This window comes from Centrocercus urophasianus, unplaced genomic scaffold (assembly GCF_019232065.1).
Source record: "Centrocercus urophasianus isolate 14NV4802_14NV808 unplaced genomic scaffold, USGS_Curo_1.0 seq_63, whole genome shotgun sequence".
Classification (NCBI taxonomy): Eukaryota; Metazoa; Chordata; class Aves; order Galliformes; family Phasianidae; genus Centrocercus; species Centrocercus urophasianus.
Window position 1 is genome coordinate 480121 of NW_024885233.1, and position 12728 is coordinate 492848.

General features: G+C 46.3%; 1 protein-coding gene across 2 annotated transcripts in view; it reads right to left on the bottom strand.

Annotated features, from left to right (window-relative positions):
• Nucleotides 1-3405, bottom strand: part of CCDC9B (coiled-coil domain containing 9B) — a 44598-nt gene extending 41193 nt beyond the window's left edge. For both annotated transcript variants that reach the window (XM_042836804.1, XM_042836803.1), the window contains exon 1: nucleotides 3220-3405. In XM_042836804.1, the coding sequence (XP_042692738.1) occupies nucleotides 3220-3240 (21 nt within the window). In that variant the 5' untranslated portion in view covers nucleotides 3241-3405. The remainder of the gene's footprint in view (nucleotides 1-3219) is intronic.
• Between the last annotated feature and the right edge of the window lie 9323 nt (nucleotides 3406-12728).

The following is a 12728-nucleotide window of genomic DNA, read 5'->3' on the forward strand; positions in this document are numbered from 1 at the left end:
ATCTGCACGCTGCAGAGATCTCACATTCCCTTTCCTCTGCTTACAGAGAGCTGAGTAAGACAAAGTTGGCTTGGGGATAGGCACAGCCCACCTGCACCAGCACTCTTTGCAGCTCCAGTGCTGCCCAAACCACCGTCCTGGTCCCATCCCTAGTCTGGATCAGTCAGGACTGGCATCAGAGTCTGCCCTGGAGCACCTTGGCTCCCAATGAGCCCCCAGGGGCACTGAGAGGGACCTGCTGGGAAAAAGCTGGGCCTCAGACTCAGAAACCAGAATCAGACATTAATAGATGCTTAATCACAAATAGAATTGATTGACATTTCTTGAATCAAAACCCCAGTAATCCTATCAGCCCCACTGCTGAAATCCAGAATAGCAAAGGCTGGGAAGAGCTGTACAGGCAGGAGAGGTTTTTCCTTCATTAATCACAACATGGCAGGTGCAACCTCCTTCAGGGAAGGATACGTCACTGTCCAATCGTGGCTGCTGGGTCATGGGATCTGGGTCTGACCCTCACCATGCCCTGGTGCCTTCCTGCCTGTGATGTCAGCCAGTCTGCTCTGGGTCTCACCTCAAGCCAGCCAGTGGACTTGCAAGGCTAATTCCTGGGAATAGAGGGCTTCTCCTGCATTCCTACCTTTTGCCTGGTCCTAATTAGGTCATCAGAGGAAAAACTGGAGCATTGGAGGTCTAGAAAGGTGCTGTCAAACAAAGCTCTTCCTCAACTGAGAGAAAACAAAGTAAGAAGCCTAAGGCCTGAAGGCTAAGAGTAAAACCACAAAGCAATAGCCCAGGGGAGGGAAAGCCTCTGACTCTGCTCTATGTTACCAGCTGCTCATGCCCTTTATCCAGTACTTTACACAAGCTCCAACCTCCTGAAGATGTGTGTGTTTGCAGCGTGCCTGTAAATCAAACGAGGCAGAACTTAGGCACTTCAATTTCATGTTTCTCATGTAGTGGAATTAGCATTTCACCAAAATGAGAAATGCATGGGAATATCCTATGACTATTTGAGAAAGCAGGATTTTAGCTGAGCTGTAGGAATGATCTCCTTAATGTCGTAAGGCTTTCGGCTGCCTGGGAGATGGGACACCAGGTGAGAATGAGGGCACATTTGATCTGCTGGCCCTTTGGTAATGGATATGTTGTGGTTTTGTCCTGTGCTGGTGCAGAAGCAGCAAACTGGGCTCCTGGTAGCCCATGCTAATGCAGAAAATAATGATAGGTAGCATATAGGAATTTAGCCAGAGCATCACTGCTCTTTCAAAAATGTTATGGGGCTCCTGGGAGCCAGATCTGCAAATCATCTGCTGCTGTACATGGCCAACACTTGCTTTCAAAGGAAGGGATCCAGCTGCTGAATCACTATGTATCCCAGCAATGCCAGGTATTCCTTTCAAAGGCTTTACATGAGAAAGAACAGAGCTAATGACATTTCAGCTCTGATCGAGCAAGACTTGTGCTTGAACTTAACCATCACTGCAGAGAATAGGACCACAGATAGGGGCAGAAATCTCCCTGCCATAGTGCTCTTTGTAGAGAGGGACTAAAAGTTGAAAGTGTGATACCATCACAGAGAAGGGGGTGGGATGGATGGATGCAGATGTTGTCACAAACCAGAAAGGGGAAAGGTAGGAAAACCAGTTTGCACAAGTACACTTCCAATCATATCACCACGATGGTATTTTATCAGTGCTGATTTACGAGCCCTCATGAGGACTGTTCTGCCAGGACACAGAAACACATTCGTGTTCAGGTGGAACAATAGGGACATTTAAACCACACATTCACCCACACATTCTTCTGCTGGACAATGGGATTTTGTTGAGGTCTGCAGGAGAACAAAATGCACTTTCCTATTGCCATCTATCATTCAGGTATGTGACAGACAAGTAGATTGTACATGAGGGTGGATACACTTTCATGGCCATTTTGCAAGCCTGATTAAAGCTGAATTCCTGTGTTTACCAGAACAGAAGCTATTCTGTGAGCTCCAAATTGGCAGGTTTGGTGTTTGCTGAATGCTGGGGTGTTGGCTGCTTGAGGGTGGGATCAAAGTAGTGCATGCCCTCAAACACACCCCTTTCATCCTCAAATTGCTTTGAACAAGGGCTGACAGGGCTGCCTGCTCAGGAAGAATTTTAAAATTCCAGTAGAGATTGTATTTGTGCCCTTCTCTTTTAGCAAGCAAAAGATGGCTGGGGCTCATCCATTGTATAGTTCAGCCAAGTCAGCGTTAGCTCAGCAGCCACTGCAAGCCAGCTGATAGCGAGGACATGCCCTCTTCTTTGCTTCTGGAACGAAGCTGCCACCCCAGCCCCTGCTGAAGCTGGTGCTTGGGGTGACAAGTAGCTGCAGCATGCCCTCCCCAGAACAAAGCTCTTCCGGGGAAGTGAGGTGCCCGTATGTTAGTGACAGGAGAGTTATAAATGGCTTTGGCAGAACGGACGTGCGATGGCTTTGAATCAGAAAGCCCAATGCCTCCAAGAGAGCCAGGCAGAAGGAAAGAATGGCCTCTCTCTATCACAAATAAAATGGCACAAGATGAGAAATGGGAAGCGAGTGCCTTGGTGCTTCCATTAAATGCCGACACCTCACTCTGCCACATGCCCATGGCTTGGCAGCACACACACATGCTGCGCAGCTCCCCAGGGGCTGGAGGGGTGCCTCATCCAAGGCTGGTGCTGTGTGCAGGATTTTCCTGCAAGCTCCTACAGCTGTCTGCTTCTGCAGCGAGAGACTTCGGAGGCAGCAAGAGTGGGAAAGAGAGAGACAGAAGGTGGGGGGGAGGGAGGAGAAGAGAAGAGCAAAGACCTTAACTAACACTCTTCTGCATAAGCAAACGCATCTGCTCTTTTGAAGAAATATCCTCTGGCTGGACAGCTGCAACCTTTGCCAGGGTAGGCAACATCCAGTGCTCCGTGGGTCTCTGTTATCTGTTCTCACCCACTCAGGAGGTACAATGTCCTGAAGCAGCCACCACAACCTGCCCTAGAGATCGCCACAGAAATCCCAGCACCCCACATCCACATCCTGGCACCCCCCCATGACGCAGCACTGTTTGTTTGTTCCCGGTGCCTGCTGGCAGGCAGGCGAGGAATAAAAATAACAAAGCCCCAACCAGCGAAAGGCCACCCCAAGTGCAAGTTGTTTCAGGGCCTCTTTGGGTGTGGACCCCACTGCCCGCGCCCTCCTGGGACCCACAAAGGCGGCACTCACCGCTCGGTGCATGTCAGACATCAGCAGCAAAGCCCGGCAGATTCCAGCGCAGAGCTAAAAGAAGAGAGCCATCCGACGGCCTTTCTCAGCACTGGTTGCACAGCATACAAGATCATGTTTTGATTACAAAAGCCTCGTCTGGGCTCCCAGCCAAGAGCGCTGGCTGCCTAATATACCAAGCACAGACAGGGTTTTGAGTGCCTGTGTCCTCCCCTCCAATCTCACTCTCTTTTTAAAAGAAACACTCCCCCTTTTCGCCCCTCCTGACTCCTTTTAACTTCCTGATGCCACAAGCCCTCATTCAAAGTGGGGAAAGCTTGGCAAACAATGACAAATGGATCAGGCAAACAGCTTGACTTCGCTTTGTGGCCATTCATGGGGTTGTGTTATTTGCTATGCATGGATAGTTGCACGCCTGGCAGGGAACTGGGGAAATATCTGCGGTCCTGAATACCTTGTCACTGCGAGTACATGCATGAATCTTTACGGGAAAACAAGTGCCAGATTTGCCTTTTTCTCTTTATTTTCAGTCTTCTCTGGGAATTATTTCTCTACTTTTAAAATGAGTCTTTCATTCAGGAAGGGAGGAGAAGCGATGCTGTGGGGTGGACATTGTCAGCCAGCACCATGATTGGCACAAAGCATACAGTCAAGGAAGAGGGACCCTCAGAAAGCCCTCAACAGAAAGCCGCCAAAAGGACCCCAGAAGAGTCACAGAGAGGCTTTCTGAAAATAGGCAGCATTTAGCTGCATCTTGAGTTGCTGCACTCAAATCCTTATCTCAGACCACCTCCTGGCCATGTGCTGTGTCTTACCTCTATGCTGATTTAAGACTTCTTCTTTAACCTACAAGATCCAGAAAGAGGTGAACAGGAGTTGGAAGAACATAGAGGAATATTCTGACGCTCAAGGACTACCACCCACCCCAAACTCAATAACACTTCTGTTTTTATATTGTAGCTGATACAATATAAAGGCCCACTGCTGATACACAACCCCTCTAACATATTTAAATAGGTCAGCCACTCACAAAATCCAGAAAGCTCAACCCCAAATCCAGCAAGGTCCGAGGAAAGCCTTCAAAAGACTCTGAATAACTTTGAATCTGGCCCTTCTTCTGCACTTAGCTTTAAATACTGGATATCAGGACTACTAAAGGAATAAAGGAGGAGGAAACATGGCTTAGCAAAAGTGCTCAGAGGGAAAGACTGACCCATATTAATTAGTAGCTACTACAGTGATGAAAGGAAATGTAAAGCATTTCCCAGGCAGTGCTTCTGGATTCAGGCTTGAGGAAAGAAATGAAGACATTCATGTGGATAGAAACTTCAGAGAAAGACACAAGAGCATTGCTACAGCCCAGGTGATTAGAAAGAGGTTTGTGATGGACAAGGCTATGTGCAGGTGTGAGCCATGCTGAGCCCTTCCTTGCTTGGAACCCACTTGAGACAGAGGGAGCTGGGAAGATGATGCTGCCTTGGGTTTCCAAGTGGGTAAGGGTCCTTGCGACAGCAGAGTGGTGGCCCATTTTTTGTTGGGCTGGGGGTCGTGTCTGGCAGATGCTACTGGGCTGAGTCAGGGAGCAGAAACATTTTGAGGAAAATGTTTCTACTCATGAAAATGGCTCATAGAAACATTTTATCCAGTGCTGGTGCTACAGCATGTTTACATGGTCTCAGCATTTCTAAGCTCAAGGAATCCACACACACCACCAAAATGTGGGTGCAGATGAACACAGAGATTCACACAATTATCCCAAACACTAAGGCTAGGCTGTTTGCATAGCACAGAGTAAATGTCTTGTGCAGTGGGGTGAATCACAGTAGCTAAGGGTGTTCAACATGCCCAAGTTGTCAGAGCTTGAGCTAAGTGCTCACAAGCAGTTTCTACAGATCTCATGCCACACCACGCCAGGTACTTGCTGTTATTGATGGTGTGGCCAAGATCTTCCAGTCATAAGCAGTGGTGTGAGCAGGCCCCAAAATATTATTCCCTTTGCAAATGTCTGGAGAACTGCAGTTTCCCCCATGGCAGTGTCAGCTACTCTGCTGTCCTCAGCAGAAACAGCTGACATTTCTCAGCTGTCCCTCACCCACTCTGAGTGGCAAAACTGATAGGCATCTATTTCTGCATCATCATCTGAGACAGATAAGAGGATGAGGATTCTGTTAAAGCCATGGACACTGAAACCTAGGGGCAAAAGGGACCAGTCAAAGAAGCAGAATCTGCAGCTTCAGCAGTGGGGCAGAACAGGTTGGTTTGGGGACTCGTTGATGCTCTCGGGACTCTCACAGGATGTACAAAGACAAATCCTATAAATATGCTGAGATTTATGGGGTTATATGCATGCACATATATTTGTTTATACATGGTGTTATGACCAGAAAGAGCTGCAATTACACCAGAGCCATACTCAGCTTCAGGTCTTGCTGCATACTGCCAAGAACTCTGCTTTGTTCTTACATGTGTGTCATTCCTGGAATCAGTGATGCCTTCCATGCCCACCACAGGTTAAGGGTGATCCTCCAGAACCACCACCCTGACCTTGGGGAGCACGAAAACGCACCAAGAAGGAGAGGATGGTCCCCAGTCTTCAGTTACAGTGAGAAGGGTGTGATGGATATAGGACATTTTGGTGGCCATGCAGGACCTTACGACACTCTGAAACCTGTTCACATGAGCACACCCACCTTGGTAGCTGAAGCACATACTCTCTCAGGCAGTCGGTGGCAGCTATTTTGCTGCACTTGATGGAATATTTCAGAGAGTGAATGTGTATTACACCCATGTGTGACAGTAAGGTTGTTTGGAGGAAACAGGCTAATTACTCATGCAGAAATTTGTCCACCACCCCCAAGGTAATCCATTTATTCTTCTAAAATCATCAGAAGGCCTTTAATAAGCAGGATGACCTCTTTCTGAGCTGGTTTTATTGTAGTCTAGCTGCTGTGGACTGGCTTGTTCCATCTCTAAAGCCTACTCAGCACAGAAGCCACAGGGAGCACCCAGCATGGACACTCCAGATTGCCTCTCCCGTTTCCACTTTATGGAAAGTGGATGTATCAGATTTGCTATCAGAACCCTCTGAAAGAGCAATCCCTGTTATGGACAGAGGTTTGCTTTCAGAAAACCCTGAAATAAGAGAAAGTAAGGGACTTGACTGACTGATGTTAAGTTTAGCTTCCAGCTGCCCTCACAGAAGCCCTGGTCTCCACTCGGGGCAAAGTTTGCCAGAGATTTTCTGGGGCAAAATAAGGAGATCAGAGGAATGAGCCATCCATTTTGTGCTCACAGCTATGAAATAATCCCTTTTTCTAGTTGTGTGCTGCAAAGCCTCTCCCTAACCCGTTTCAGCACAAAAAAAAAAAAGTCTCTCTGACAGCAGTCTACAATCTCTCAGCTCTAGGACAGCATTTTGCAGATTGCAGATTGTGTTGCTCCACATTTGACAGTAAGACTGTGTCTTCTCCATCTCTGACTTACACAGAGTTTGAAGGAAAGAATCTGATCCCTCTATTAACCCAAATATGACTATCACAAGAAGTATTCCTGGCATCCTTTTCTCTGCCCTTCCAACAGTTGAAACCACCTTGCCTTGAAACCCTCTTCTCTCTTTCTTTTGCACTTTGTGAAAATCCTTCAAAGTCACTTAGTCCCATGCTGACACTCCTCCCAAGTGCACTGTGCCCAACTTCACCTTGGCTCCCTTCCATTTTTTGCACGACCGCTATTTAGTCAACAGATGGCACTCGGTAACTGCTGGGAGAAACTGGGAGCCAGCTGCCAAAAAGCCCACTGTTGAAGTTAATCTGCCTTCTCTGGGAGGCTGCTTGTATACCATGTATTGAGACTGCAGATAAGCCGCATCGCTCAGTTTCAGAAGCACCACAGTGTGCTGCCACATGCACCAGAGAACTCTCAGATCATGCTGCCCGAGGCTCCTGAGTGGAATCAGCAACCCTTTTCCAGTCCTGTTGAATGCAAGGAGGAATAAGAACATGCAGATTATCTAAGGAGAGGTTGCTGACAGCCTGGAGGCATTTTTCGTACCAAGCACAGAGCAAACTTCCTTGCAATAAGCAAAGTCCTCCTTTGCCTCCCTTGCTCACTCCTTGCTCTGGCCCTTTGGCCAGCTGTAACTGCAGGATAAAAAGGAGTTAGGCTGTTCCTCAAGCCAGCCAGATGAAAGGTCTGCATATTCCTTAGACTCGGAGGAGGTATAAGCCAGAAATACTAAATGGGCTTTAGTTGGAGAGTATCATGAGGATCAAAGGACTACTGAGACATTAATTTTGAAATGTTTCAATATACAGAAATTGAAAACTACCAAAGACAGTTAAAGGATATAAAAGCAATTATATCCTTTAACCAATTATTATACATAGTGATACCAGTCACCACAGAGAAACCTCTCAGAATGTGCAAATCAGCTCTGTTCCTACTGAAAGACAATTTTTCCCCTCTTTTCCCCCTCCCTGCACATCATCCCAACCTGCAGGCTGCCACTGCACATCCTGTGGGTAAGTTTTGAGCTTACCAGTGTTTAATGCTACCACGAATAATTTGTGCTGTCACAACCTGACTTGACATCTGCCACTCCTGGAAAACTTGTAATTTTGCTGTAAAGTCCCTGAAGTAAGCAAAACAACAAGGAAAGGATCTGGTCTCTTCCCTCTTCCCACTTCCAGACATGCAGAGCAGGACCAAATGCAGGTCTGCTGACCCCATTTGCATCCCCAGCCTTCAGATGTAGGACATGCAGGCCAGGCTAGGGAAGGATGCCAAGATGTGACAAGTGGCTGGAGCCAGTCAAACAGGTTCTTTTCATCTTTTATGACAATGCAGTCCTTGTAGAAAGCAGGGAGAGCTGCAGACAGCAACCAGCTCACCATGGGTGCAAGGTGCCATCAGCCAGGGTGTTTCTCCTTTTCAGCACATGGTTTGAGCCCAGAGCTAGGAGGACATGGGCAATTCAATGGCCTATAACTTGTAGTGTGCAAGGTGCAAATGAGAAAGCCAACAGTCAACTGGCTCATAATATGGTCATGTGTGCCTGGTGAACTTTACAGTGTCCAACTTATTGGACACAGGGCTGCTTCAGGGCTGCACCAGAAGCAACGTTACTCGCTTCCAGACCAATGCAGGAGGAAAGAAGTGGTGAACTCAGTGGCCATTTTCCAGGCCTCTAATCTCAATCAAACTGAATTAAAACCTAACAATCCAACTCATTTTGCTTTGCCAGCAGAACTTAAAAGCAAACTCTAGAGACCAACCTTGGCTTTGGGATCTAAACTGGACTGAAGATTCTTCATGGACTCCAGTGGCGTCACATCATGCTGATGCTCTGTGGGTTCAGTTTGAACTCAGAAGGGAGGTGGACTTGCAGAAAGAGAAGGTGCGGAGCAGAGGTGACTTGAGAAGGGAGGAGATGAAAAGAGAAGACAAGGTGACAAATATTAAAGAACCAGTTCAGCAATAATCTCCTTGGGTGAAGAGAAAGGGTGGAGGTACACTAAGTGCTTTCAGACATTTGCTGTGATATGTCTGTCTGGCTGAACACAGCCCTCATGTGTCACCAAACTCTGAAAAATACCAACAATCAATAATCCAGCAGGATGGAAATCATATTTTGAGAGGATGAACTAAAGCCTAGCTGGAAATTTTGGTCTAAAGCTAGGATAAATCCTAGCTACGGTCATAATTTGAACCCCGTTGCCCTTGATTCTCCCTTTGCACAATTTTTTTTCTTTCTAAAATAAATAAATAAATAGACAAATAAATAATAATTCCTGTCATTTTGGATAGATGCCTTTTTGTCTCCATCCCCCCAGCCTTTCCATCTCCAGTACCCATATGCGTGACTACGTTTCCAAATTAGTGAGTACTTCAGGAAGCTTTCTGGAACCTTCACTTGAAAAGGTTTCCTTCTGGAATAAAGGCTTTCTGTGTCCCTTCTCTCAGGCCACCCTGACCATGGCTACAGTAGTGAAGTATAGCTTGCCCCAGCTGCTTCCATCAATTAAAGACCCTTGACAATCAGATGAAGGTAGCAGGAGCAAAATTCAAAGTAACAAAGGCTTTCTTTCACATCCGCAGAACACCCTGCCAAGGGACACATGGAGGCAAAAGGTTTACCCAAGTCCAAAAGGAGACCACACAGATATTTGGACAACGGCTCTTTGGAGGTTTTCCAACTGAACACACCATACCATGCTTGCAGAATCCTAAGCAAATGATTTGGGGAACCATCATATGTGCTCACCCTGTTCTTACTTTTCTCTGGACATCTATTTCTGGTCCATGTGTGAGTTCTTGTGCAAGGTGAAATTCATCTGGGAGTCTGGGCAGCAGGTGATCCCTCTGATGCAGTCCCCAAAGCATGACGGGAGGGATGGGGAACATCACAGTCTAAGCACATAGCATTAAGAAGATTTAAAATAAAGAGTCTTAGAGTTGCATTTGTAAAAAGAAAAAACTGCATTTCCTTCAGTCCCTTGAAAAGAAATCTGTTAAATTTGGTCAATTTCCTTTCCAAAATGTCAACGGACAGTTCCCTGCATAAGACCAAATCACTGGCACCGGTGCCATAGGGACAGAATAGTTCTTGCTGGGTCCTATAGATCCTGTGGGTATGAGGCTGGCAAGGCAGGGATCATCAGTTTGCAGCCAGTTCTGCTAGCTTGACAACACAGTTGCTAGTCCCCCAACACAGGGGACTGTGCAGAAGCCAGAATAGCTGGAATGCTGTGAAATCCAGCAATAAAGGTAGTATTTGTGATTTGAGTAGCATTACAGTCGTTATTGTGAAGACAAATGGGCAAATTCATAACTGAATACAGAATGCATTAAACTGACAAGATTAAGGATATGTTAGAGAGTAGCTCTTCTGTCTTTCATTATATCTGGCCATATTCACATCTGCAGCTTTGATCATCACCTTCACAACAGTCCAGAAACCTGCCAGAGCCATCAAACTGGTTTCAGTGAAACCATCCCCGCTGTGCTAGCTTTCCTTTGCTCCAGCAGGCTGTGCAGGAGACAGCACAGCCCTCACTGGCTAAGAGCCAGGCAGAAGTTTGTCCCTAACTACCTGAAAAATTGCAAATTTTAATCCTACATAAAAAGGGAGAGTCATTCTAAGTTAAAGTTCTCTTCAGGGAGATCAAAAGCTGCCAGAACTAACCAAGACATGAAGGTAATGTTAAGGTTGTGCACTGGCCACAAGGACTGAAGAAAGCAATTTGTCAGGAGTTGCAGCAAGGTCCATTGGGTTGCTAGAGCAAGAAGGGGGAGGATTTTCCAGCAGTTCATAAGGGGAATGTGAATGCTGGGGTTACAGCTAGGATTTGCTTGAGGATCAGAAGCATAGAGTGAAAGCCACCGAAAAGCAGACCCAGTAGAGGCAAAGGGCCAGTAACTCATTGTGAGCCCACCGTGATCCCCAAGCCAGGCATGAGCTGAAGCAGGGGCTGAAGGTTTAACATTCAAATCCAAATCCAAACTTCAAATCCAGCAATGAGAGGAAGGGAGATAGAGCTGGAGGAGATGAATGTCCCACAGCATCATCAAGAAGGGAGGTTGGATGTTTGGGATGGTATACAAAGTTAGAATTACATGTGAGCGCAGCATAAGAGTTTAAAAAGCAAGAGGAAAAAGCTAACTTTACGGCCTAATGCCTCTGTGTTGGGGCAGCTGGTGGGCCACTGCCTGATAATAGGAGTGCCCGGGGAGAGCCAAGGAGGTGCCACTGCTATTGGGTTGAGCATGTTGTGGTCTACAAACATGAACTCTGGGAGAAAAAGGCTTTTCCCACAGACTCACAGCATAAAGTTACTCACCAGTGGAATTTAAATGCATCCTTGGCAAGACTAGATTATTCATATTTTGCAGGCATTGCAACAAAGCTTAGATAAATCAGGAGAAAGAATGACATAGTAGGGTTGTATATTTAAAAGCTATTCCCATATTAAAACTTTCTAGCTGATAACCACTGGTCTAATTCGCTGATTCATCTGATTTTCTTTTCCATGGTATGGACAGAGTCTTATGGGCTGAGACTTTCCCTTGCCCATAAATATGTTAGCAACAAACTCAGATGGAGAGGAGAGCAGGAAGCACTTAAATAAGCCTTGCCACAATAGAAAGAGCAACATGGTCTTCTCTTTACATGGCTGGAGCAGGAAGGCAGACAGTTAAATGCTCTCTGGAGCTCTCAGCCAAACTTTCCTTATTGAACAATTAGATTAGAAAGGCTGAGTCTCCTGGTAACTGATACCTTGGCTGTGCTTGCTGAGCAGTGATAGCACGTGTCATATCAGCTGCAAAACCACAGGAACCCGCAGCACTCATTACAACCTGAGCTAACAAAGCAGGGGAGCTCAGCGCAGAAGGGGCCTTAAGGTCAGGAGGGAGATGCCAGAGATGTGTATAGTGGGGGGCAGCATTCCTTGCGATTTAGAGGCAGCTCTGTGGAAATATTTTGAATGTAAAGCAGAAGCCGTAAGTCTTCAAGGGCATATCTCACAGTTAGCACAGGACAGTATTTTATAAGATTTTTTTCCCTGTTGCAGAAGTGTCCATTCAGAAAACAGATTATTTTTTTTCATGTGGCCAGTTGATTTCAGTGAATCTCTTCTTTTAGAAAGTCATTATTCTAAAACCTTGGACCTGTCCCCCTTTTTGTTTTTCAACACAAATTATCCAAACCTACAGATAACAGAAATATGCTTGCCTCCTACCTCCTCAGCACCAATCAAAATCCCTCTTTTGTACAAAGCTGCCTCACTGCACAGACTAGAGGTCCGAGGCACTGGCAGAAAAACGGTGCCTCTCAGTGTGCCTCTTCACTATCAGCCTGTACTTTTGCAATGAAGATGAGGCTATGTCTGAGACTCACTGAACTGTGATCAACCCATTTTAAGGAACAGTTTACCTGCAATGGGCCAGGAGCAAATATGGTATAAGGAAAGGAAGTTGTGCAGAGATTCAATGGCTGTAGCAGAAAATGTGTGACTTGTTCCTTTCTCTGTCAGGATGAATGGTACAGGGTGAGTGTCAGCCATGTCCTCCTTCCTCCTACATCTTCTTAACAATAGAGGAGTACCTCTCCCTTGAGAGTTTATGTATCTTGGTTGTGCTGGGGTAACTTCGAAAACTCTGTAGGTTTCTCATGTTCTCCTCATGGTATCTATCAGGTCTGCATCTAGCTTGCTGCTTTTCTCTTGGAGCTGAAAGAATCAAAGACTGTGTTAACAATGTGGGACACATATCATGCACAGCATCCTCACACTTAGCAGGCTGTGTATGTGCTTATGAATCCTGAATGACAGAACTCAGGTAAAATTCCCATTTCTAGGATGTACACAGGATGTAGAGAGGGTGACCAACCATGCCAGGGCTTTCTTCAAGACTCAACAGTTTTCAGATAAGTAGCAACACATCCTTATTTATTCTTAGGGGTTTAAAAGGAAGGAGCTTCCCTCATTCACCGCATCCTTAATGCCAGATCT